This window comes from Metarhizium album (assembly GCF_000804445.1).
Source record: "Metarhizium album ARSEF 1941 chromosome Unknown scaffold_4, whole genome shotgun sequence".
In the NCBI taxonomy this organism is placed as follows: Eukaryota; Fungi; Ascomycota; class Sordariomycetes; order Hypocreales; family Clavicipitaceae; genus Metarhizium; species Metarhizium album.
In genome coordinates, this window is record NW_024467578.1 from 597,021 (window position 1) to 619,592 (window position 22,572).

General features: G+C 53.6%; 7 protein-coding genes across 7 annotated transcripts; 3 read left to right on the forward strand and 4 right to left on the reverse strand.

The window, feature by feature from the left end:
- Position 1: 1 nt before the first annotated feature.
- MAM_02467 (NTF2 and RRM domain-containing protein) lies at positions 2–1,739 on the reverse strand (the record flags this gene model as incomplete). The annotated part of the gene is made up of 4 exons (XM_040821266.1): positions 2–298; positions 360–1,361; positions 1,429–1,503; positions 1,572–1,739. 4 exons carry the CDS (start codon positions 1,737–1,739, stop codon positions 2–4), a joined length of 1,542 nt encoding a protein of 513 aa, XP_040680680.1.
- A 2,037-nt stretch (positions 1,740–3,776) lies between these two features.
- Positions 3,777–4,671, forward strand: MAM_02468 (Ribosomal protein L10/acidic P0; the record flags this gene model as incomplete). The annotated part of the gene is made up of 3 exons (XM_040821267.1): positions 3,777–3,967; positions 4,033–4,512; positions 4,599–4,671. 3 exons carry the CDS (start codon positions 3,777–3,779, stop codon positions 4,669–4,671), a joined length of 744 nt encoding a protein of 247 aa, XP_040680681.1.
- Positions 4,672–5,407: 736 nt separating this feature from the next.
- On the reverse strand, positions 5,408–6,941 carry MAM_02469 (U1 small nuclear ribonucleoprotein; the record flags this gene model as incomplete). Its single annotated transcript, XM_040821268.1, has 4 exons — positions 5,408–6,072; positions 6,335–6,440; positions 6,499–6,626; positions 6,680–6,941. 4 exons carry the CDS (start codon positions 6,939–6,941, stop codon positions 5,408–5,410), a joined length of 1,161 nt encoding a protein of 386 aa, XP_040680682.1.
- Positions 6,942–8,144: 1,203 nt separating this feature from the next.
- On the reverse strand, positions 8,145–9,176 carry MAM_02470 (triosephosphate isomerase; the record flags this gene model as incomplete). Its single annotated transcript, XM_040821269.1, has 4 exons — positions 8,145–8,176; positions 8,240–8,845; positions 8,912–8,982; positions 9,139–9,176. 4 exons carry the CDS (start codon positions 9,174–9,176, stop codon positions 8,145–8,147), a joined length of 747 nt encoding a protein of 248 aa, XP_040680683.1.
- Positions 9,177–9,666: 490 nt separating this feature from the next.
- Positions 9,667–10,366, reverse strand: MAM_02471 (GLEYA domain-containing protein; the record flags this gene model as incomplete). Its single annotated transcript, XM_040821270.1, has 2 exons — positions 9,667–10,264; positions 10,320–10,366. The coding sequence occupies 2 exons, from the start codon at positions 10,364–10,366 to the stop codon at positions 9,667–9,669; spliced, it is 645 nt and encodes a 214-aa protein (XP_040680684.1).
- Positions 10,367–12,994: 2,628 nt separating this feature from the next.
- MAM_02472 (Acyl-CoA N-acyltransferase) lies at positions 12,995–14,689 on the forward strand (the record flags this gene model as incomplete). The annotated part of the gene is made up of 1 exon (XM_040821271.1): positions 12,995–14,689. One exon carries the CDS (start codon positions 12,995–12,997, stop codon positions 14,687–14,689), a length of 1,695 nt encoding a protein of 564 aa, XP_040680685.1.
- Positions 14,690–15,610: 921 nt separating this feature from the next.
- On the forward strand, positions 15,611–22,121 carry MAM_02473 (ADP-ribosylation factor; the record flags this gene model as incomplete). Its single annotated transcript, XM_040821272.1, has 5 exons — positions 15,611–15,656; positions 15,769–15,914; positions 16,924–17,569; positions 17,751–21,667; positions 21,720–22,121. 5 exons carry the CDS (start codon positions 15,611–15,613, stop codon positions 22,119–22,121), a joined length of 5,157 nt encoding a protein of 1,718 aa, XP_040680686.1.
- Positions 22,122–22,572: the final 451 nt, after the last annotated feature.

The following is a 22,572-nucleotide window of genomic DNA, read 5'->3' on the forward strand; positions in this document are numbered from 1 at the left end:
ATTAAGACGAGGTGGCCTGCGCACCACCCCGACCACGCGCAGCACCTCCACGGCCGCGGCCCTGACCCGAGAAATTGCCACGAGAGCTACCCTGGGTATTGCGGCTGCCGTCAAAGCCTCCACGACCACGACCGCCCGGCGCAGTTCCTCGACCGGAACCGTAGTTATTGCCGCCGTACGCTGTAGACTTGGGACGGCGGGGCTCAACAACGATGTTCTCACCATTGACCACGTGGGGGTTGGCAGTGATAGCGGCTTGGTAGCCCTCGACCGTCCTGTATTCTACAAAAGCACAGTTCTAGAGTCCCAAAATTTAGCTCCTGTCACCCAATTTCAATCCAACCACATGTTCAACGTACCTTCTGGCGGTTGATGTCAAAGTAAGACAGCTCACCGTGGGCAGCCAAAGCATTACGCAAATCTGCTTCCTGAACCTTCTCGGTCACGTACTTGACGTAGCCGAGTGTGCCCTCCTTCTCGGCGACGTTTGCTGAGATAGACTGAGGGCGGTTCTGGCGCTTGGAGTCGGCACCAGCAGTCTGCCAGCCAGACGACTCCTTGGCTGGAGCCTCGTTGGCTGGAGCGGCGGCGGCAGGGGCAGGCTGAGCTGAGGAGGCAGCAGCAGCAGAAGCGGCAGCAGGAGTTGGAGCAGGCGCTTTGCTCTGGTTCTGTGCAGGGGGAGTGGCAGTCTTAGGAAGAGGCACAACAGGTCGAGGTCCGGCGGCGGCGGCAGCTCGGCTGGCCCAGGTCATGGGCTTGGGAGGCATGACGGGTTCAGGAGCAGTCTCCTTCTTGGCCACGGGAGTTGGGCTGGGCTCCTTGGGTCTCTCAGTCTCAGGGGTGAGGTTCTCGGTGACTTCCTGGGCAGCGGGTGCTGGCTCAACCTTGGGCTCGGGAGCCTTGGAGGTCTCACTAACGTCTTCGCCATTGACAGAGGCGTCCACCTGGGCAGAAGCAGCCTGTTGCAGTTTCTCGTCAACGGCATCGGCATCAAACTTGGTGGCGTCGGCTGGAACAACCTCCCCAGCGGGCTCCGGCTCAGGCACGACTTCGGGCTCAGAGACAGCAGCAGCTGGAGCAGCGGTCTCCTCCACAACAGCAGCAGGAGTGTCGGTAGTCACGGCAGCCTCTTCTTCATCCTCTTCGCTAATGTATCTCAAGATGTCATTGAGAACAAAGTACCCAGAGGGCTGTTGTGCGAGGACGAAGGTCTGAACAAACTTCTTGGGCTCGGTGTTCTTATGGGAGGTCTCGCCAATGACCTGGATGACGATGTTCTCGAAGGAAGCCTGCGAGTCAACGTTGGAGACACGGACCTTGCACTCCTGGAAGTCGAGAGCCTTGATACGCTCTTGGATGGCCTGTAAGGTAACACAATGGTCAGGTTTGCGACGGGGTAAAGGTGGGTGAGCAAACGGGAATCCCTACCTGTCGTCCAACGGAGACATTGGCCACTTCGGCCTCGCGGCCATAGACGAATTGCGACCGTTTGCCGTAGAAAAGCTTCACATACGGATTCGGTTAGCGGGGACATATCAGGCTGACGGCTGTGAAATGGGTCCGTGACATACGTGAAGCTTCTCTGGCGACTTGCTCAGAGTTGTGTAATACTGCTCAACAAAGTACCAGCCGACTTCATCCTTTGAAAGGTTGTTGCCGTTGGTGTTGGTGTCGGTACCAGCAGCAGGATCAGCAGCTTTGTACTGCTCCTGCTGCGCGAAGTTACCGTTGGTGGCCATGGTTGCCCTCTCCTGGATGATTCGGCGACGTATAGATTTGGGTGTGGTAGGGCCGTAATGAAGGCACAAAGGCAGCAGATCGCGTGCGCGTGTGCGTATCGATGCGGAAAAGTCGGCGGAGGAGGACGATCAAATTTGATGCCTCTGATAATGAATCGAGACGGAGATGTCTGTCGACGAGGTATCGCGAAGTGGCAATGGCAAACGACGCTGTGTAGGCACCTCACGACGAAGGTGGCTCAGGTAGGTGGTGGGAGGGGACAGGCAGAAGGGTATCGCTATCGCGGTGATGGGGGAAGTAGAGACAAATTAGAACGTTGCGGAGAAGAGAAGAAAACCTATGCAGGTGATTCTTGAGAGGATGGGGGAGAAGGGGGAAAGGGGGTCGGGATGAGGTGTTGATGCAAATGCAAACTACGTCAAGTTGGGGGTGAGGTGAAGTGAAGTGAAGAAACTGGGGAAAAAAAAAACACAAAGGTGGTGGTCATCGTCAAATGGCATGTGGTCCGTGCGTGGCTGCGATAGTCGGAAGAGTCAATTGGCCCACCTGTGGAGCATCGCAAGGCGTCTGCGAACAAAAGCCCTTGGGAAGCGATGGCCAACGTGACAAAGACTTGAAAATTTGTCGTGGCGGGACTATTGACATGATAGGTCTGTAAATATATGCTGATGCGTCTGCTTGATGTGTATTGACTAGCTGATGACGAAGGCTCCTGTCTGGGTCGACTGACGAACTCGGCAACAGCAGCGGCCCTGTCGTGATGGCAAGTTGTTCGGCATCCAAGAAAGGGTTAAACACCTTGAGGATGCACAGCAATCATAGGCCGGGCTGGATCAGGAAATCACGCGAGGATTTGCCGCGAGCATCAACGTTGAACCGTTCGCGATGCATGGAGTATAGGTTACAGGGTACCCTTCATATCTGCAAATCGTGAAGCTGTGTAAAGCAACACGAAAGAAGGCCCAGCAGGGGGCACTGCTACCCAGCATGACGCGTGCCAAAAAGTTGTCACTCTCTCGGCCTCGGGCTCCTTGGATTCCAACCCCTAATGCAAAGGAGCCAACAGCACATCATCGGAGCGAAGAAGAGCCCAGCTCCCGCGCCGATAAATAGCCCTCTCATCAACTGACTACCTGAATCAGACAAATGCCACTCGATTCATCGCCTAGAGGACTTGATCTGGGGGAGGACGCTGGTGGAGACAGTGTATTCGTGAGGGTCGACATGACGTTGAAATTGAGAGCGAGCAGAGGCAACTCAGCAGCTGCGCGATGAACTCTGTATCAGGTATCTCACCGAGGATATGATCCTGTTCTCAGCAATGGTGTTGAAGAAGGTGGCTGCTACGCAAAGAAGGCTGAAGATGCCTGGCTCATGGCGTGGCCGCACGCTGCACAGCGAGGGTACTCAATCCAAAGTGTCGTCTGCCTACCTAGTTGATCTCGATACGTGTACACGTGCACTCGGCTATTCAGCGCCGATACAGAAGTTGCGCGAACATGATGGACTGCGTGCGTTTCGTTTACACGTCCTGGTTCCGGCGTGAGTCGGCGCGGGCGCCCCCGAATTGACAAGCAGAGGTGGGCGTAAGCCGGGGCAGCTTACGCACGCCATGTGACATCCGTGACAATGGATGGGGACAATGAGGACCGAGAACATTATGTCCAAGCGCCGTCGTCCGGATCATGGCTCGACAAATGCAAATGCACAAATTGAAGACCGACTTCTGGCTGCGGCGGTGCTCAGGTACCTAGGTACGTACTCCCTTCCGCCCGTTGCCCCTCTCAAACCGACCACTCACACGCCGTCTGGTGTTTCGAAATCTAAGTTACAATCTTATCAGTTATCGCAAGTCCATTGCTCCGTTAATTTTTTTTTTTTTTTTTTCCCAAAGAGACCGCCCACCATCACCGCCTCGCCTCAGCGTCGCCAACCTCGCTGGTTCCCCTCGACTGCCAGCAACGCAAGCATCGGCAACGGCAGGAGACGCGCAGCAAATTCCATTCCCCCCCGGACAGGCACCCAGATCCGCTACCATGCCCAAGTCAAGACGAGCCAAAGTCTTCCACCTGACCCAAGTCGCCAAAAAGACCCGCGAGCAAAAAGACAAGCTCTTCCAGAACATCCGCGATGCCGTGCCCGAATACCAGCACTGCTTCGTATTCAGTGTCGACAACATGCGCAACAGCTACTTGAAGGACGTGCGCCACGAACTGAACGACAGCAGGTAATTTCCATTCCCGCCCCCTCCCTCTCGAGTCCGCCAATCTCTTCCGCTGACGCCACAACCAGACTCTTCTTCGGCAAGACCAAACTCATGGCCAAAGCCCTCGGCCAGTCTCCCTCCGAAGCCATCGCCCCCGGCATTGAAGACCTGACTCAATTCCTCAGCGGCACCGTCGGCCTCCTCCTGACCAACCGCCCCGTCGAATCCATCCTCGAGTACTTCAACAACTTTGCCCCCGTGGATTTCGCCCGCGCGGGCGTCACTTCACCGCGGGACTTCACCATTCCCGCAGGCATCGTGTACGCCACGGCGGGAGAAGTCCCCGTAGAGAACGACTTGCCTCTGGAGCACACCATCGAGCCCGAGCTGCGCAAGCTGAACGTGCCGACACGCATGGTCAAGGGCAGAGTGGTTCTGGGCGACGAGAGCGGCCAGGGCGAGGGCTACGTGGTTTGCAAACGTGGGGACGTGCTGGACTCCAGGCAGACGAGGCTGCTGAAGTTGTTTGGGGTTTGCATCTCCGAGTTCAGGGTCAAGATTTTGGCGTACGTTTTTTGCCCAGCCCTGACGTGGAACCGAAGTGGGAGCCGTGATGCTGACTTTTTTTCTCGTTTGTTCTCCCCTTTTCTAGGTACTGGAGCTCGGCGAGCGGAAAGGTCACAGAAGTCGATCCGTCTGCCATGGACGGCGTGGACGATAGCTAGTGACAGAGGAGAGAAGAAGAAAAAGGCCGAAGGAGTATTTGAAATGAAGACCATGGGCATTTGGCAATCTGCTGTCTCGACTGATATCGGGTGGATCATTCAACGAATCTGGCGTTTAATGGGATTTTTTTGGGGGGCTTGGCGAGGATGGGATTCATGTGCATTTGGAGACCCTGGTGACGTCAATATGAAAAAGCACTGTACTACCTGTTCACTATCTCTCAAGTATCTTGTTCTCGTTCTTGTTCTGCACTCCGCCGTAATGGATTTCGCGTCTTGTGCGACAAATCCGTTGGCAAAGTGCGGTCCTCGTAAACGGTAAGACCTGTCCCGGAAACGGTCTGAGGCGAAGTAGGGAAAAGAGAGGGAAAAAAAAAAAGTCCAACCCTTCACCGTATTTCGGTCGGTAGTCAGATGCGCCTTACCTCTGACCTTACCTAGTCGTGATGATAGCAACGATACCAGTAGCCACTCCATGCTACGCGCTAATTTTTGTTTCTAACCTACCAATACAGACAGAAATACAAAGTGTCAAGTTTACCTTCCCATCAATATTCCCATCACCTTGTGTCTTCCCCAAGGTGGGCACGTCGACTGTAGCAACATACACCGGTTGTGGCTCTTGCGCTTGCGAAAAATGCGTCTCTCGACTACTAGAAGGATTATAGGAGTAGAGCTCAAGGCACGGACCATCTCATACCTCGAACTTGAAGTTATACCCACCGGATGGATGTGTTTAGTATCGTCGCAGTTTTCGGGGATCTTCATAGCCACCTCCTTCGTATCCTCGTTTGCGGTTATCATCGTCGCGCGGCGGCCTGTCGTAGTCCCGACCAACTCGGTCTCTGTCCCTCTCACGGTCGCCCCGATCACGATCACGGTCGCGGTCGCGGTCACGGTCTCTATCCCGAAACCCACCCTCTCTGCGTCCGATAGGTTCCATGTTGCCGCCGGTGCGACGGCCGCCATCACGGTAACCACCTCCAGGTCTATCGTCAAAGGATCGCCCGCCCCGGGAATCAAATCCGCCGCCAAAGCCGCGGTCACCGTTTCTGCGGTCGCCTCCAGGCCCGGATGGAGCTCCGCTCGGCGCACCGAAGCCGTTTCTATCACCACGGGGTCCATCGCCCCTGAATCCTCCGCCACGGCCACCGAACCCGCCACGGAAGCCACCTCGGCCGCGTCCGCCTTCGAATCCCTTAAAGCCGCCACGGAAACCGCCGCCGAAGCCTCCTCCAGGGCCGCCTCCAGGACGAGCGGGTGCTGCCTTGGTGTAACCCCGTCCGCCGAGGCCGCCGCCTAATCTACGCGGCTTCCATCCTTTGACGGTTCGGCCTCTTTCGACATCTACTTTGATGCGTCTGTCTTTGATACGAATACCATCACAGGAATCCAAGGCAGCTACATGGTACATGCGCCACCGGGGCGCAGGTGTTAGCAACTCTTACCAGAATAATCACCAATTGCTGCAACCAGGTCTGAGGGACGAAAGAGAACAAAAGAAGGAATCGAGACCAGGCAAGCTTGAGGGCCATTTTGTGAGATTCTCGATGTGTCTTCACAGAGAATAGGCAAGCTTGAGGGCCGCATCTCCAACAGGTACATCCAGGGGAGGTCGTGCTTTTGAAAAGTCACCAACAGGGCATAGGCGGGGAATAGTTACCTCTCATATCCTTTTCTCTTTCAAATACTACAAAGGCATATCCACGGTGGGCCTTTTTCTTCTTGTTAGGCTTTTCGTGCGCGTGGGTATCCGTGATGATACGAATCTGTGTTTCGGTTAGCACTTGCCATGCGTACTTTGGAACATATTCGGGGCCGACGAACGCGCTCAATCGGACCAAACCGACCAAATTCTCTCTCCAAGTCCCGTTCGTCAGCGTCATAGCTGAGCCGCGCAACAATGAGAGTCTTGAACGCATCGCCTCTAATGTTTGGGTCCTCGTTGGGCGCGTCTATGTTGGGCGTTAGCAAGAGGTGCCATCAGCACACGGAACATGCCACCAACAATTCTTGGGCCCTTCAATGAGCAGCCTCTCGACAGCTTCCTTCTTCTCCCACTTTTTTCTATCCCTCGCTTCGAGCCAACTCTCGGTGGGATTGTAGACATCCGTCTCCTTGTACTTCTGAAGCTCAGGCAGGAAACCGGCGACACCATCAATGGGTGCGGTCTTGCGCTTCCCGGGGGCGTAATCCGAAGGCTCTACCCATCGCAAGGGAGGCCGTGGCGCGAACAAGGCCAACAAATTCGGTGGCAGCTTGTCAGTCATGACGTCGGGTACGAGCGGTCCAACGCGTGTGAAAATCTGACAGAAGAGTTGACGACCGAAATGCGACCGTCCCCGAGCCCGTAGTTACGGGGAATTGATGCCGGGAGGGCTATGAAATATAATGGTCACAAGTGGCTATTACTATTGTGAATGCGAAAGCTCTTGGAAATTCTGAGGTGGAAGATGCCTCGTGGCTTAGTTTTGCCGGTGCTGGCCCGGGCAACGCTAAGCCCCCTTTGGAGACCCCCAACCTGAGCAACGAATTTTCGAGTGCTCCGCTCCGTGCTAGCAGAGGATCCGTCAAACGCATCATGAGGATATTACTCGCGGCTACAGCAAGATGACTGTAAGGGCATTGCGCGCCGTTGCGAGCGGCAAGGTAAGACAAATCGGTATATCCTAGGATCCAGTGACCTTTGGATCAACTCTGACGGAGCAACAGAATGGTGTCGGTTCGTTCATCCTCCAATGCAAGAAGATGGACTTTCATTATTGCGATTGGGCTGGAAGCTCCAAAGGCATGAAGTAGGTTCTCCAAGGGGCTACTACCATGGAGTGAAGTCGAAGTACCTAACGAACCCCGTGTAGTGGCTTCATCAAATCTCTTCTCCCTAAATTCGCAGCAGCGAACCCTCAAATTGAATTCGCCATCTCTCCCCGACCCGGTAAACACCCTGTCATCATTGGGCATTACATTAATGGACGCACGAAACCTATATGCGTACGAAATCTATCACCATACGAGATATTACAGAAATCAGAGTTGTTACGAGACGCGAGCGGTGAGAAGTTGAAGAGAACGAATAAAGCGGTCACGAGTACCAACCCTAGTGTCAGAGGAATTTGGTCACCGTACCACGGAAAGGGGATGGTTGTGTAAGGCTTGATTGCCATGGAAGATATCACAGACGCATATGAAGGGAGGAAGCTTGCCTTGTATATTTTTTCCCTCCTCATGTGAGCAAATATTGTGGATTCAGCATCGCCCAACTCGGATGCTTTGGACTTTTGAAGGGTTACTTGTACTTGATCACAGGAAGGAAGATCAGGAAACTGCAACGCGATTCTACAGTCCGCTTGTACCATCATCATATTGTCCAGAAATGGAATACATCAATGTCTATGAAGAGACTTGTTCAGACTATTATTTTCTGAGGGAGGCTGCGAAGTCCCTGACTAAAGTTTTGCTGTTTTGCGCACACTTCACTGCCTCTTGCAATTGATGATGTCGACGACTGCGAGAGTTACGGGTTAGACTAATGCCACAATGAAGATCAAGACAGGACACCGAAACTCACAAGCAGGTTTGAGAGAAGCACCGCCAACCAAGAAGCCATCAATGTCAGGCTGCTTGCCCAGCTCGGCGCAGTTCTTCTCATTGACACTACCGCCATAAAGAATGCGAGTGTCGTCAGCCACCTTGTCACTGACGTGATTCTTGAGCCAGTCGCGAATGGCCTTGTGCACCTCCTGAGCCTGCTCAGTGGTAGCAACCTTGCCGGTACCGATAGCCCAGATAGGCTCGTAGGCAATGACAATCTTGGACCAGTCGTTGATCTGAGCCTTGAGGGCCTCGAGCTGCTTGCTCACAACCTCAATGGTCTTGCCAGCCTCGCGCTCCTCGAGGCTCTCACCGCAGCACCATATCACGCCGACGCCGTTCTCGGTGGCGTACTTGGTCTTGGAGGCGACCGCCTCATCAGACTCCTTGAGAATAGTGCGACGCTCTGAGTGGCCCAGGATTACCCAGTTGATGTTGCTGTCCTTGAGCTGGGAGACGGCTATTTCGCCGGTGAAGGCACCGCAGGGCTTGTCGAAGACGTTCTGGGCGGCGACCTCGACGCTGGAGCGGAGGCTGTCACGGACAAGCTGGAGGTACAAGGCAGGAGGGGAAACAACGACCTCTGTTCATGTAGTCAGGTCACCATTCCTATTGTTTCGGAGACGAAAAGATTGCGAAGGTATCGTACCGACTTCGGGGTCGAGAGTGGCCTTGTTCAGGTTCTCGACAATCTCCTTGATGGAAGAGACAGTGCCGTTCCTAGCATACCCCTGTCAGCCATTCTCTTGCTGTTTCGTCTAGCTGCCAAGCTATCTCATCGTGACTTGCGGTGTTTTGCGAGCTTCCGACGCAGACGTAGACGCGGGGCATGGAGGGGTAATGCCGTGCCGCATCGGCTGTTTGAGACGGACTCACATCTTGAAGTTGCCGCCGACAAAGAACTTGCGAGCCATTTTGAACGAGGAAGAAGGGAAGTCGTTTAGAAAGGGCCTGGTGAGAGACGAGTCGAGGGCTCGAGAAGCAATTGTGCACAAGTACAGTCAGGGCTTAAGCTACTTAAGTACCTACTTAAGTACGATTGGATGTTCGGAGTAATGAACGGTCCAGGAAAGTTACTTATGCAGCCCACCTGGCTGCAGCCTGCTAGAGCTATAGAGCTAAGAGCATTAAAATCATGTGCGGTGGGTGCCCTGCTGCCCTTTCAAGACCACATGCAAATTGACGAGGTCCGTCCTCACCCATTGAGCCAGTCTTCATCGTTCAACAAACAATTTTCGTACGCATGCAAGTCATTGTCAGGGATCGTCTTTAGACAACGCGAGCCGCGACAAGGTCGCCGCCATCGTGGCCGCGCACATCGACTCCAAAAAGCGAAAACGTACAGCGATACAAGCAACTGTCTCTGCGCACCCGCGTCACGCACCCTTGACCCTCAACCCTCACCTACGACGGACCATATGGAGGGAACTTGTCGTACGAACCGTCACACGCTTCGGTCCTGAAGTAGCCATTGTCCTGGCCGGTCAATTCCGTGCCATTTGGGGCAATGATTTTGACCGACATGGCTGTATTTCCTCCCTTGTCACCCCATGCCACTCTGACCGGGTAATACGTCCCCTGCTCCAGGTGCCTTGTGGTATGCGTCTCGTCACCGGGAGGCGGGATATACGTCCTCTCAATGTCTGCGTTTGCCCGAGTCCAACCGCGGAAGGCGTTGTTGCCCAGCCAGACCAGAACAATATCGTCTGCCTGCCCAAAGATGAACGTGTAGTTGCCTGATTCCGGAGCCAGGAGGAATCCCTGGTGTATCACAGAAGCAAGGTTGATATCTATGGCCTGTCCGTATAAATCCTTTGGGTTGTCAATAAGCAGCGCGTTTGTTCGACCGTCATGCTCAGGCTTTTGGGACTTGAACACGGCCGGGTCATACTCTGCAAACGGAGGCGATTTCACACTGCTCCAGGATAAAGGGCCTCGCCACTCTGCCCAGTCAAAGCCGCCTTGTCCGCAAGTCGGCGGCTTGGGCATGCAATGGTCGTTGCTGCAAACCATGTCCTTGTCGCATTCAGAATCAGCATGGCATTGCCAACAGTCACCAACTCTGCAAACAAGTCCCGGCCTGCAATCCGAATTCTTGGTACATTTTTGCGACTCAACGACGTTTGGAACACATTTGCCGCCGGTACACTGAAGATTTGGCCGGAAATCACAATCCTTGTTTGATGTGCAAGGCGCACACTTGTTGTTTTTGCAAACTTGACCGTTGCACTCACGATAGTGGTGGCAGACCTTGGGATTGCACGCGCGGTCTTTGCAGACTTCATTTACGCCGCAATTCTCGTCTCTGGAACAGCTGCACTTGTCCTTGCACTGCTTCTTAATCGTGGTTTGGACATTGTTGGCGCATTTTCCGAGCCTCTTGGTAAACTGCCCGTGGTGAGTCATATGATTGCAACTTGGGATTATAAAAATCTCTCTGGTACCTTTCTCAAGTCTTTGCAAATCCAATCGTGGAGGTCTTTCGCACTGATATCCTTCTCACAGTTCTCATCACACAGTTTCTCATGAATCGTCAGCCAGGTTACAGTCGATGCAATGTCATGTATCGTACCTCAATTTTCGCAGGTAATTGTTTTATATCGCAAGCCCTTTGAAGCGATTTACAGATATTCCCCAGCAAAGGCGATTTGTGTTGTGGAAGGAGCACCCCTGGATTGAAACTCTGGGCCAAGATACTCTGAATTACCGAGAAGGCGAAACAAGCGGTTGGAAACAAGCGTTGATACATTCTGTTGATTGTGGTTTCTGGCCTTCTCCGCCTCCTTGAATTTGTTCTTGATTTTTTTTTTAGTAATTTTTCGGTAGGCTGTTAAAGGAAGATGGCTCAATCGGAGGCTAAGCTACATGGTCGGGGACTCGGTCGCTTTTAACCATCAAGATCGATCTATTTATGATCTCGCAGCAACCACTACTATGGAGGAGTCCAGCCGAGGGAAATACAACACTGACGTGTCAAGAACCGCATTACCGAAGTATGATGGCGCAACCGTTGCTGTGTGTCTGATCTTGGATGATCGCTTGCAAGATTGGCTGAGTGTGACTATGGACATATTATCAAAACTCAAGTCGTGTTACGGAAGAAGGAATTCATCGCGGACGAGGTGACTCTACATGGGTCTGTCGTTCGCTGTCAGCTCGGCTGGAGCAATAGTAGGTACGATTGTCGCACAGCATTAGAAAAAATATATCTGTGTGTGTAGATATATAACGTTATATATCCGCACGATGCCATTCGGTGGTGAACCAAGCCACCAGCGCACTTTTGGTGATTGCTCAATAGTGAGTGAGCTGGCGATGTCGCAGGGGTCCATCCAACCCGCGAAGCAAATAAACTGGTCTTTTCACCAAGTGCCGGATGACTTTCTTTGAAGCTGGCGTCAGTTCTGAGCAAGCTTTTATCGACACCAGGCTACTCTCTTCACCTGTTGAATATAACAAAACTTGTCGCCCAAGCGCAAGACATCTCCGCAAGCACTCGGCTTTGCCCCGGTGGAAACTGGAGACGTTGCCGAAGCGAAGTCGTACTCATTTGGAGCCAAATGGTATTTTGCTGAGCACATGTATTCGAGATTGGATTTCGCTTGTGCGATTGATTGCTACCGTCATACGGAGCACCTATAACATATGCTGTTTTGGAAAATGGTGGAATGCCTTGGCCACGCGAATTGAAACAACAGTGACACAAGGTCTGACAGTATATTTTTCGAAAAGAGAAGGAAACCAACAACAAGAACAAGAGCCCGCTCGCTCCAAGTAGACGGAGAGAGAATAGCTTCGCCGGGGTTGAGAGCACTCGTAAATGGTGAAAGCCAAAAAAAAAAAAAGAGTCATCCGCGACCACGCCAGGAGTCGAACCTGGAATCTCTAGAGAGCTCGGCTGCTCATGAAAACCGAAATCTAGCGCCTTAGCCATTAGGCCACGCGGCCGATAGTACAATTCGACTTAGTGTATACTATACAGATCGAGACACCTTGTCCGTACATGTTTACTGACAGGAGCCGCATGTTAAACCTGTTGATCTTGAAAGTGGACAGCAAGGAAGCTGTGTGGCATATTTAGAAATTTTGTTGCTCTCTGCTTGCCTGGGTGGAGGCTATTATACGTCAATTGCGTCTCGGTTCCCCTGCGAGGTACATCTATCGAATTTCATTTTCAAGCAGCTTTTAAAGGTGACGAAATATTTCATAGCGTGAGGAAGTCATCATGCAACAGTGCTTGTCTGTGTCATGGATAGGTATATCGTAACAAAGCAAAATGGGGTTTTCGGTCAATTTTTATTTTTCTGTATAAGTGCGCAGCCAATGAGGAACATCAGACTGAAGGACAAATATCAGGTGGCATTAGTTCTTGCCAGCTGGCAAGTGAACATCCACGACTGTCGGCTTTTGCTTTGGCAGCTGCCGCGGACTGTCGTAAAAAAGTGCCTCCCTGGATAGTTTCTGAGAAGTTGTCTGTGCCCAGAGAAAATTTCTCCCTACCCCCTCTCGTCACAGTTTCTCCTTGAACTACGTGCTCTCCGTCATTGAGATACAAATCCACCGTCTATAAGCCGCTAGAGCGTGCTCAAGTATCCAGAGCCGGGGCCCAATAGCCTCCTTCATGACGGACGAGCTTGCTTTTTAGACTTCCCCTCAGTAAGCTGTCTAGCCCGGTGCTCCAGGAGGGAATGCTCTAACTTATCAGACAAGCTATTCATCATCAGATTTCATCATGAAAGGCTTAGCAGGAGCGAGTCCGCCAGGAAAACCCCGTGGGCGGGAAGAAGATGATGAACTTGCAAGGATTTGCGAGGAAATGAGGACCTGGCTTTCCGGTTTGCCAGCTGCGAACTTTTTCGAGGCCACTGACGCAGAAACTAAAATCAAGTCGTCAAAATCGACCGTTGTGGACTCCAGCAAAGCTGATTTTGAGAGCCTGGCCTCATCTAAAAGTGAACCCGACGCACGTGCTACGTCTGAGAGAACTACAAGCGAAGACCTGCGTAGACTCGGGGCAGGCACCATTCTCCTGCCTCTAGAGTCACCAGCGGCGATCGAGACGCCCAAAAGCCAACTTGGCACCAGCCGTCTAGAAGCTCAGGACGGTTGCGACAAAGCAGCTGGAAAGCAATCTGAAAAGACTAAATCCAATGCGTCGCCGCACTCAATGCCATCCCTTACCTTGATGATCGAACGAGAAGCCGACAGCCGGAGAGTGCGTGCTTTGTCCGCATCCAAAGTTCCTGAAAAGACTGCGCGTCACAAGACTGGCAGCTGTCTCGATTACGCATCTCGAAAAGGGAACCAATGTCTACTAGGAGCTTGGTTCCCCAAACTCTCCGCACGGCCTTCCTGGGCAATTCCATACGAGTCCAGTCGGGATAAAAAATATTCTGCGCAAGGCGGTCTTGACGCACAGATGGCTCGTGTTCCTGGTCCAGAAACGTTTCGGGGCAGGGCTGAAGGTCCCTACCCAGACTATGATGATATCAACTGGCGACGAGCAAATATGACATCGGAGCTTCATATTGAGCAGGAAGTAAAACGTCGAGAAAACCTTGAAAAATTAATGAGCATGACTTTCGAACAGTTTGGTCACAAGTCGTTAGCCGGAGCTGGGGAAGAGCAGTGGCCAGAAGCGAAGTGTCTTATACGACCGGCCGCACCACCAGATTTTGCTCAGATTGCGGAGATAATCAATGCTGAAGCATCAAATACAGATGATACCCAGGTTTTCCTGGACAAACCCACATCAGCGGATGATGTGCGCGAGATCTTCGATGCTTGCACCACCAATGGCAGGCCATTCATCGTTGCGCTGCCTGCTCAAGATGACTTCCTAGACCAAAGCAAATGGCCAAAAGGCTCAGATGAAGTCTACCAAGAATTTGTCAAGTACATGGCTGCAAAACCAAAACCGACTGCTCCAGTGGTTGGTTTTGCATTTGTCTCGGACTATCGGATGAGCTTGTATGGAACTCCATGTCCAGCATCGCAATACACCGGGCAGGTGAGGCTGGTAGTACGAGCCGATCATCAACGCAAGTTGTATGGATCTGCACTTATAGATCGGATCTTGCTTTCGGTTTCTCCTTTTTACAGAAGCGCACTGGATCACAAATGGAAATGCGACGACCCGAAAGATGTTTATCGATTTCCTGTGACGCACAACAGGCGCCAGTACACCCAACTGTACCTTGAGCTCTTTTTATCGCAGGATGATTCGACAACCTACCGATGGAAGGCTGAGTTTCTGCGAAAGTTTGGCTTCCAAGAGGTTGGATACTTGAAGAACGCGGCGGTTCAAATGGACGGCCAACACCATAACCGCTGGCTGACTATGGTGTTATGGCAAAGCAACATTACACCCACTTCGAAAATCGTGGCCCAACCTCAGTTGTCCGGCACGGCGGCAGGAGACAATTGAAAAGAGCGTCACCAACAAGTGACTAGCAAAGAAGAGACCATTTTGGAGGGCGAATATTTCTTACGCAACGTCTTGACTGACTGCGCATGGCACATCTGTTTTTTTCCTTGTCCCAAATTGACAGTCCCTAGTGGGCATAGAGAACGTCCAATACTGACGTATAAGAGTTGTAGGCGAGATGATCACAGACAGCTGTTGCTAAATAAGGGCTGGATGGCAGTGAATGAAAAAGCAATGGAACAGTAGAGGACAGAGGATATACTACCAGAAAAGTAGCGAACTAGAGAAGAATTGCGGAGAAAAGGTCTGAAAATTGCAATGATAATCTGACTTGGACGGAAAGAAATGAGACGATGACAACGACTCCCAAGCGCTGATGTTGATGATGCCGCGGAAGCCTCGCCGTTGGAGTACTTGGGTGGGTCGGTGGTGTTGCGGTGGCCAAGTTGTGAGTTATAAGTGGATGAGTGTGGCACCAAGACACCGTCAGGAGCCGTGATGCATCACGTGTGGGTGAACGGCTTATTGAGTCAAACCTCGCACCGTGGTTCAAGAACCACCAGTCGGACACAAGCTGAAGACAACGGATATGTACTGCAGTAGCTGAAGAATATCCTCCAATATCGCTAGCTGCAGCCCGCGGTAGTGGACATCCCACCTCCCACCATGTTGTCTATACTTCGAAAAGCCCGGCTCAAGGACAAGGAGATGAGAATATTGATGCTGTGCGTCGCTCCTCCCGAGCCCATGGAGGGATGCATGCCCAGGCATTTGGCGGGTGCGAATGGCGATTCAGACTAACAGGCTGCCACAGGGGCCTAGATAACGCCGGAAAAACAACAATCGTGAAGAAAGTCATGGGAGAAGACGTCGACACTGTGAGCCCGACATTAGGCTTCATTATCAAGACGATCGACTACGATGGGTGAGAAGCTCCTCGCCGCACAAGGTCTGCGCGTGTGTGCACGTGTGTGTCAACGCGGTTTGCTGACGAGCTGCCGGCCAGGTACAAGCTCAACATATGCAAGTCAAAGAGGCATGACGACGGCGTGTGCGGACGTACTGACTGACGGGACCAGGGGACGTGGGCGGCCAGAAGACTCTCCGGTCCTACTGGCGCAATTATTTCGAGAAGACGGATGCACTGATATGGGTCGTCGACGCGACTGATCGCCTGAGAATGGACGATTGCAGAGACGAGCTACACGGACTGCTGCTAGAAGAGGTAAGCCACATGCGATGGATCGAGACGGCAGAGGGGAGTTGTCTTTTTTTTTTTTGGTTTTCCTTTGCCAACGACGGAGATAGCGGCTGTCCGGGGCTAGTTTGCTCATTTTCGCGAACAAGACGGATGTGGAGGGGTGTATGGACGAACAGGAAATTCGAAAGGTGAAGGCTTTTTTTCTTTTCCCCAATGGAGAGCGGACGAGGATGCAGGCTGACCGACTTGCGTGTGTGCAGGCATTGCATTTGGAGGGGATTCGGACACATGAGTGGAATATACTACGATGCAGCGCGATGACGGGGAAGAATCTGCAGGAGGGCCTGGCTTGGGTGGTTGCCGACGCGAAGAAGAGACTGTTTCTTTACTAGTTGAGTTGAGGGGGAGGAGCAGCGCAGCGCATGGTGTCGTCGTGCTGTTGTGCATCGGGCACTGAAGCCCGTGAAGGCGGGGGGAGCGATGACAAACGAGGGGCGTGGCGATGGTGGTCGCTGGTGGGTGATGCAGGTCCCATCTCTCTCATCTCTGAGCGGGTGCGCCGAGTGTTCAAGCGTTGGGCAGTGCAGTCAAAAACGCCAATGTCTCGCGTGGCGCTGCGGCGAAAGCATGTAAACAAACAAGGCCGCTCGCCATGTGTGGTTGCGTTGTGGTTGTGGTTGTGCGGTGCCGGGATGTTTCGTTTTCTGCCTTTTCTTGTTGCCTTGTCTTGTTCTATTCCACCAACAAATCCAAGAAAAAAAAAAGGAAAAAATACAGTCAAGTAAAATGAATCTTGAGGCACAGGCACGATATAATGGATGCATGACTGGCTGGGAGCTGCATTCCACACAGGTCTGGAAATCGGCCGGACGCAGGGCCCCTTGCATTGAAGCTGTCAAACATGACTTGCGGCGACGGGTATCTTCTCACGGTGGTGGCCGTGGCGCGTCACGCCCGTCTGCCAGGTTCCAACGCGCTGGAGCACAAAGCGTCGTGGTTTCTACTGTTGGTTCCAGACCACTTAACTTCGCAGACTGGCCTGCACTGCGACCTGTTTGGCGGGTGGAGACAGCACATGGCACATGGCGCCAGGCGACCAGCTGACCACCCGCTAGGCATAATTCAGCGTTTGGCTCAGCGCAACGGAACCCGTCGTGGCGCCGGGCTTGTTGGGCATTGCGAATGGCGCCGTGGGCTCCAGAATCCGCCCACCATCCAGCATCTCTCTGGACCCCTGGTCCGCCCGCGGAATCGACTTGGAAGCCAAACCCCGTTAGGCTTATCCGCCAACTGCAACCCTCAGACTTGCATCACAAAAGTCAACATTGGATTCCATGCCCACGCCGGGGCTCCAACCATCTCCATCATCTGCACGACCAGGACGCGGAGAAGCTTCAACCTGGCAACGGGGTCATTGGTGCAAATACCGGCGTCCTTATTCCTACTCGTCGTCTACGAGTGTCATGGCCTAAAACGTCATACCGCAACCGCAATTGACAACAGCAGCCCGCATCGATCCACGACCACGAGAAAGGAAAAGGACATGTCCGACGAGGTGTCCCAGTTCCTCGAGCAGGTCGAGCGTCTGCGCGGCCAGCAGATAGAGGATGACGAGGCTCGGGCTCGTGAAAGGGAGGAATTCTTGGCTGCCAAGCGGGAACGCCAGGCACGAAGAGAAGGTGAGTGAGTCTGCCACTGGCCGAGGAGTCGACTGGTTTTGGAAGTTGCTTCGTTTGCCAGTCTGCTTGCCGGCCGCCGCGGCTGTCGATTTTTGCCTTGGCCAGCTGCCAGGTGGATTGGCCGGCCAATTCCGCCGACTAGAGTTCTCGAAACTAACACTCGACGATGCCTCCCCCGCAGAACGTGCCCGGTCCATCTCCCCTCAGAAATCATCCCCTGCGAATACGCCATCACCGCGCTCCAGTCGCCGAAGTTTTCAGGTTCCCGACGTTACCCGGCTCGACTCGCCCAGTAGGACGTCCGCCTCTCTGCCCGTCGGTGAAGACTCGATGACGCCTCCAGGCCCGCCTGCCAGGGACGGCAAAACCGCTGTTGAGCCGGACACGAGGCCAATTGAGAGCTCAACATCGCCGATGAGAACTCCTACGCTGTCGTGGCAGAAACGGCCCGCATCGCGGGGTGGTGCCCGGCCTTTGAACGTGGTAGCGGCCCAAAATGCGACCCAGAGGTCTCTGGCCGGGTCGCAGGAGCCAGCATCTGCCACCGAAGAAAGCTTCTCCAAGGATCAGATCGCCAGAGCTTTGGGGTCCAAGGATCCTTCATGGTTCCGACAAACGGCGGATCGTGGCCAAAGCTCTGCTGCGTTCAGACGCAGTCAGGTTGAAGATGAGGACCGCTTAGATATGTCGTCGGTTAGCGCCCAACTTCAGGGCTTGTCACCTGCTAATCCGATTTCGAGCTCAACGAGTTTCCACTCCCCAAAACACAGTCCAGAACCGCCAAGTCACTCGAGGCTTGCCTCACCAGTCGCGCTCAACTTTCCGCGGCTGGACGGTGCAACTGACGAGATGCAACCATCTCAAGAATCTGCACCTTTGTCCGGAAGGGCCTCGCCTAATAGGTCGCCGTCACCCACCAAGGGCCTCGGTGGCTTCGTCCAGAGCGCAATGATGAAGCGTAGTGATAGTGTCAAACGATGGAGTGTCGCAAGCCCTCCAGGTTTGACACGAGCGGACTCTGCTGCGGCCATGCGGAGCGCCAGGTCGTCAGTTCATCTGGGTTCAAGCCCTCATAGCACTGTCCGAGGAGACTCTACCCCGACTGCGAGACCAACGTCGCAACATGGCGACAAGCCGTCTGAACTTGCCAGCATCTCCAAATCGTCTAGTCAAATGTCAATAGATGCAAGCCGTGGCGTGGAAAAGGACGGGGATGCTGGCATCCCGTCCAGTCCATCAAAGACGATGGATCCCAGGCGCTGGAGTCCTACCAAATCAAGTTGGCTCGAAAATGCGTTGAACAGACCAGAGTCTCCAAAGCCATCCTGGACGACTTCTCAACCCACCTGGAGGAACACCGCCAACGCAGAGTCAAGTCGACCAACATCTGTCTCACACAAGCACCAGGTTAGTATTGGGGGTCTCATGAGGCAATCAGCTGTCGGAAATGTAGCCAAATCCAACCCTACTGGTTTGGGGGGCATTTACTCGCCGCCTCCAAATGCAAATCGACCTGCATATGGACATGGATCAAAACCCAGCATCACACAAAGACAATCTGAGCCGGATTCATCAAAGCCAGATAAGATGGCTGACGGGGAGGGAGTGAAGCAGGCTGAGGAAGGAATCAGCTCCGCGAGCGCTACGAAACAAATGCCCGTCACGAGCCCTCCGCATCTCAAGCCCAGGCCTCAAACCCCGCCAACGACCGACTTCAGGTCGAATTTGAGGCAACGTCCTGCAGAAAAAGAAGACCCAAAGTCTGGTGAGCCAGAGTTCAAGAATGTGTTCGGCAACCTGCGCAAAACCAAAACCCAGAATTACGTTGCTCCTGACGAGCTCAGGAATAATATTCTTCGCGGCAAGTCGGCTCTTAACGTAACTGATGGCCCGAAGAGGGGTGAGAGGAAAGATGAATTCAAAGACGCAATACTGAAGAAGAGGGCTGATTTCAAGGCTGCCCAGTCCGAGGGCCGAGGAGTGACAAGAACATCAAGCACGGCTGCCGAAAAGCACTTGCCAGAGGGATTGGCCAAGAGGGCGGAACTGGGAAAATCAGTGGCAGCGATGGCCAAGAAGAGCGACGTTCCAGAAATACCGACTGTAACTCCCACGCAGAAAGAGGACTCGCAGAAGCCCGTCACTGGCCCGAAGAGAGTCCCGAGCGGATCGGCATTCTCCCCGAAACCTCCTAATGCAGCACTACGCCCTGAGACGAGCCCGGGTACCGAAAAATTGAGACGCGTGTCCACAGAACCCGAGGCGGCAAGGACCAAGACTGAACCGCGAGCAACAGCTACCTTGCAAAAGGAGACGAGTGCACCCTCAAAGCTGGCGGCTCATAGCCGAGCTGGTGGTGGTAAGTTGGCGGATCGATTTAACCCAGGCTTGGCAGGTATGCTGGCTAGAGGGCCGCCTCCCATGGCCACTAATGGTGGTAGAAGTTGTGACGAGACTGGTGACGACAATGCAAAGTCAAGTTCTGGCAATGCTATTGAGGCACCAGCACCTGGACCTCAACTTACCCACATGACAAAAGGCCGAGCTCGTGGTCCAAAGAGAAAGGCCCCGACAGTCGCCGCGGCGTCGGCCCTCAGCCAAACTGCGTCGCAGCCGCCACCTGCTATCGCAGAGGCTGTCAAAGAAAGCAAAGCGGCAGTGCAGGAATTGCCGGCCAATGAACCAGGTACAGAGCACGGGTCAGCCAACCCAGCTGCACTCGACGAGAAGCCAACAACGCCCCCGGTAGCTCGCCCCTTGGAGTCGGAAGCGTCGCTAGAGCCAGCAGCTCGACCAGCATCTCGAGGACGGCCGTTGCCCCTGGTACCAAGGCCCTCAGCTTCTTCGTCGCCGGCAAAGGCAAGCCCGCAACCTGAGCAGGAGGCTTTTGCTGCCACGTCGCCGAAGAAAGAAGACGCGAAGCAAATACCGCGATTCCTCGACGAAAACTCTTCCCAAGACGCCCAGAAAGACCCAGCTACGGAACCGGCTTGGTTGCGTTATAGGCGTGCTGGATCTCGCTCACCAACCAAACTGGCAGAGCCACCGTCACCGACCAAGAGTGACCGGGATTCACTTCCGTCAATGCGCGAGACTTCCCCTCGGTCCCCTCGCTTCGGTGTTCGATCTGTCCCAACGTCGATACCACCGCTGGATGAGCCAGTATCCCCAGGCGGTGGACCGGACAGGAGAGTGAGACCTCTGTCTGGACTGTCCGGTGATGGTTACAAGTCGCCTGCCGCCACTGTATCTCCAGCTCGCTCGCCTACTAAGCAAACCAACGAGGTGTCTGCGTTACTGACACGGTTCTTTGGCCCGCCACAAACTAGACAAGCAATCAAGGTTGACCCTGCACAAATTCTAATGAACCGCCCCGACACTGGTGATAAGGTCACGAGTCTTGGGCTTCAAATGTTCCAAATCCTCGGAGACGGGAAAAAGTTGCCAGTCTCGCCCCAGAATGAACGAGTCCTGTTTGACCAGGAAATGTATGTTTGCGCCCATAACTTGATCAACGGAGCGGGAAAGAAGGTGCTCGAGGCGTACTTCTGGGTTGGCGACGAGGTTCCCGAGGCGTCAGCCGAAGACGCTCAGCTCTTTGTGCAACGGGAAGCTCGCTCCCTCGGAGGCAAACTTGTCAAGTTCCAACAGGGCAAAGAAACAGCCGAATTTGTACAAGCCCTTGGTGGTGTGATTATTGTACGGCGCGGCTCGAGCAACAAGTATGACTCGCTGGCTCCCAGCATGTTGTGCGGCAGACGGTATCTCGGACAAGTTGCCTTTGACGAGGTTGATTTCACCCCATCCAGCTTATGCACCGGGTTCACGTATCTCGTCGCCAAGGGTGGAACATGCTACATATGGAAAGGCAAGGGGGGTGACGTCGCGGAGGTCAGCTGCGCTAGACTTGTCGGCATGGACATGACCCTGACGGGAGAATTGATCGAGTACGAGGACGGCAACGAGCCGCAGTCGTTCTGGCATCTCTTCGAGGACAACAGCCCCAAGCCTCACTCCGCCGATCACTGGCGCCTCAAGCCCAACTACGAAAAATACTGCAGCCGACTATTTTGTTCGGATGCAGACTCTGGGCAACAGGTACATCTCTGCCTCGGGCATCTTGCACTCTCCAACGTTGAAAAAAAACTAGGTGCTGAATCTCCGTGCTAACCAACCTGTGGAAATCCAGATCATCGAACTCTCCCCGTTCAGCCAAATGGACCTCCGGCCCACAAACATATATATCCTTGACGCCTTCTTTGAGATGTACATCATCGTTGGATCCCACGCAAACAACCAATACGCGTCCTTCCGCAACGCCCTCGACTTTGCGCAGGAATACGCCATCCTGGCATCCGGCATGGAAGACCGCCCGTTTGTGCCGGTGTCGACGGTGGTGCTGGAAGGAATACCAAGGGATCTGAAGCGGGTGTTCAGGAAGTGGGACGAGGGACGGAGTCCGACAGTCATGAATGCGAGTGCCGGTTTGAAGAGGGGGAGAAGTTTGCGCGTCGTCACACTTACGCAGGCGTTGCTGGCGTTGGGGGAGTGAATTGGCCCCTGGTGCGCTCACGAATTGCAACGTTGCGACTTTTTAGCGTGGGTGGTGTTTTGTGTCCTTTTAATTTCATGCGCATTGGCATGAGGAGTCGGGGTTAACATATATCTATGTACATGAGTTGTTCAATAGTTGGGCCCTTGATGTGGCGCGATTCGCGGCCTGTAGCCACGCCAGCAGTGCAGCTGTCAGGATTTGGCTTCCCGTCTTCTCGCTGTCGCCGTGGCGGCTGTGCTTGCGTGCCTACAGTGGTTCCGAGTCGAGCTTGCATGTGGCCGTTGGGAAGAATTTGTGTCGTCACGATGGCGGGACGAGGCCAGAGGTCAGTGCTAAGCATGTAATTCGAGCGTACAGGGAGTACAAAGTATCTATCTATGAAGGGGTATCAATCAAGCATGTTTTGACTTTTCCTGTATCTGTCTATTCAAAAAGCAGCATCTCGTCT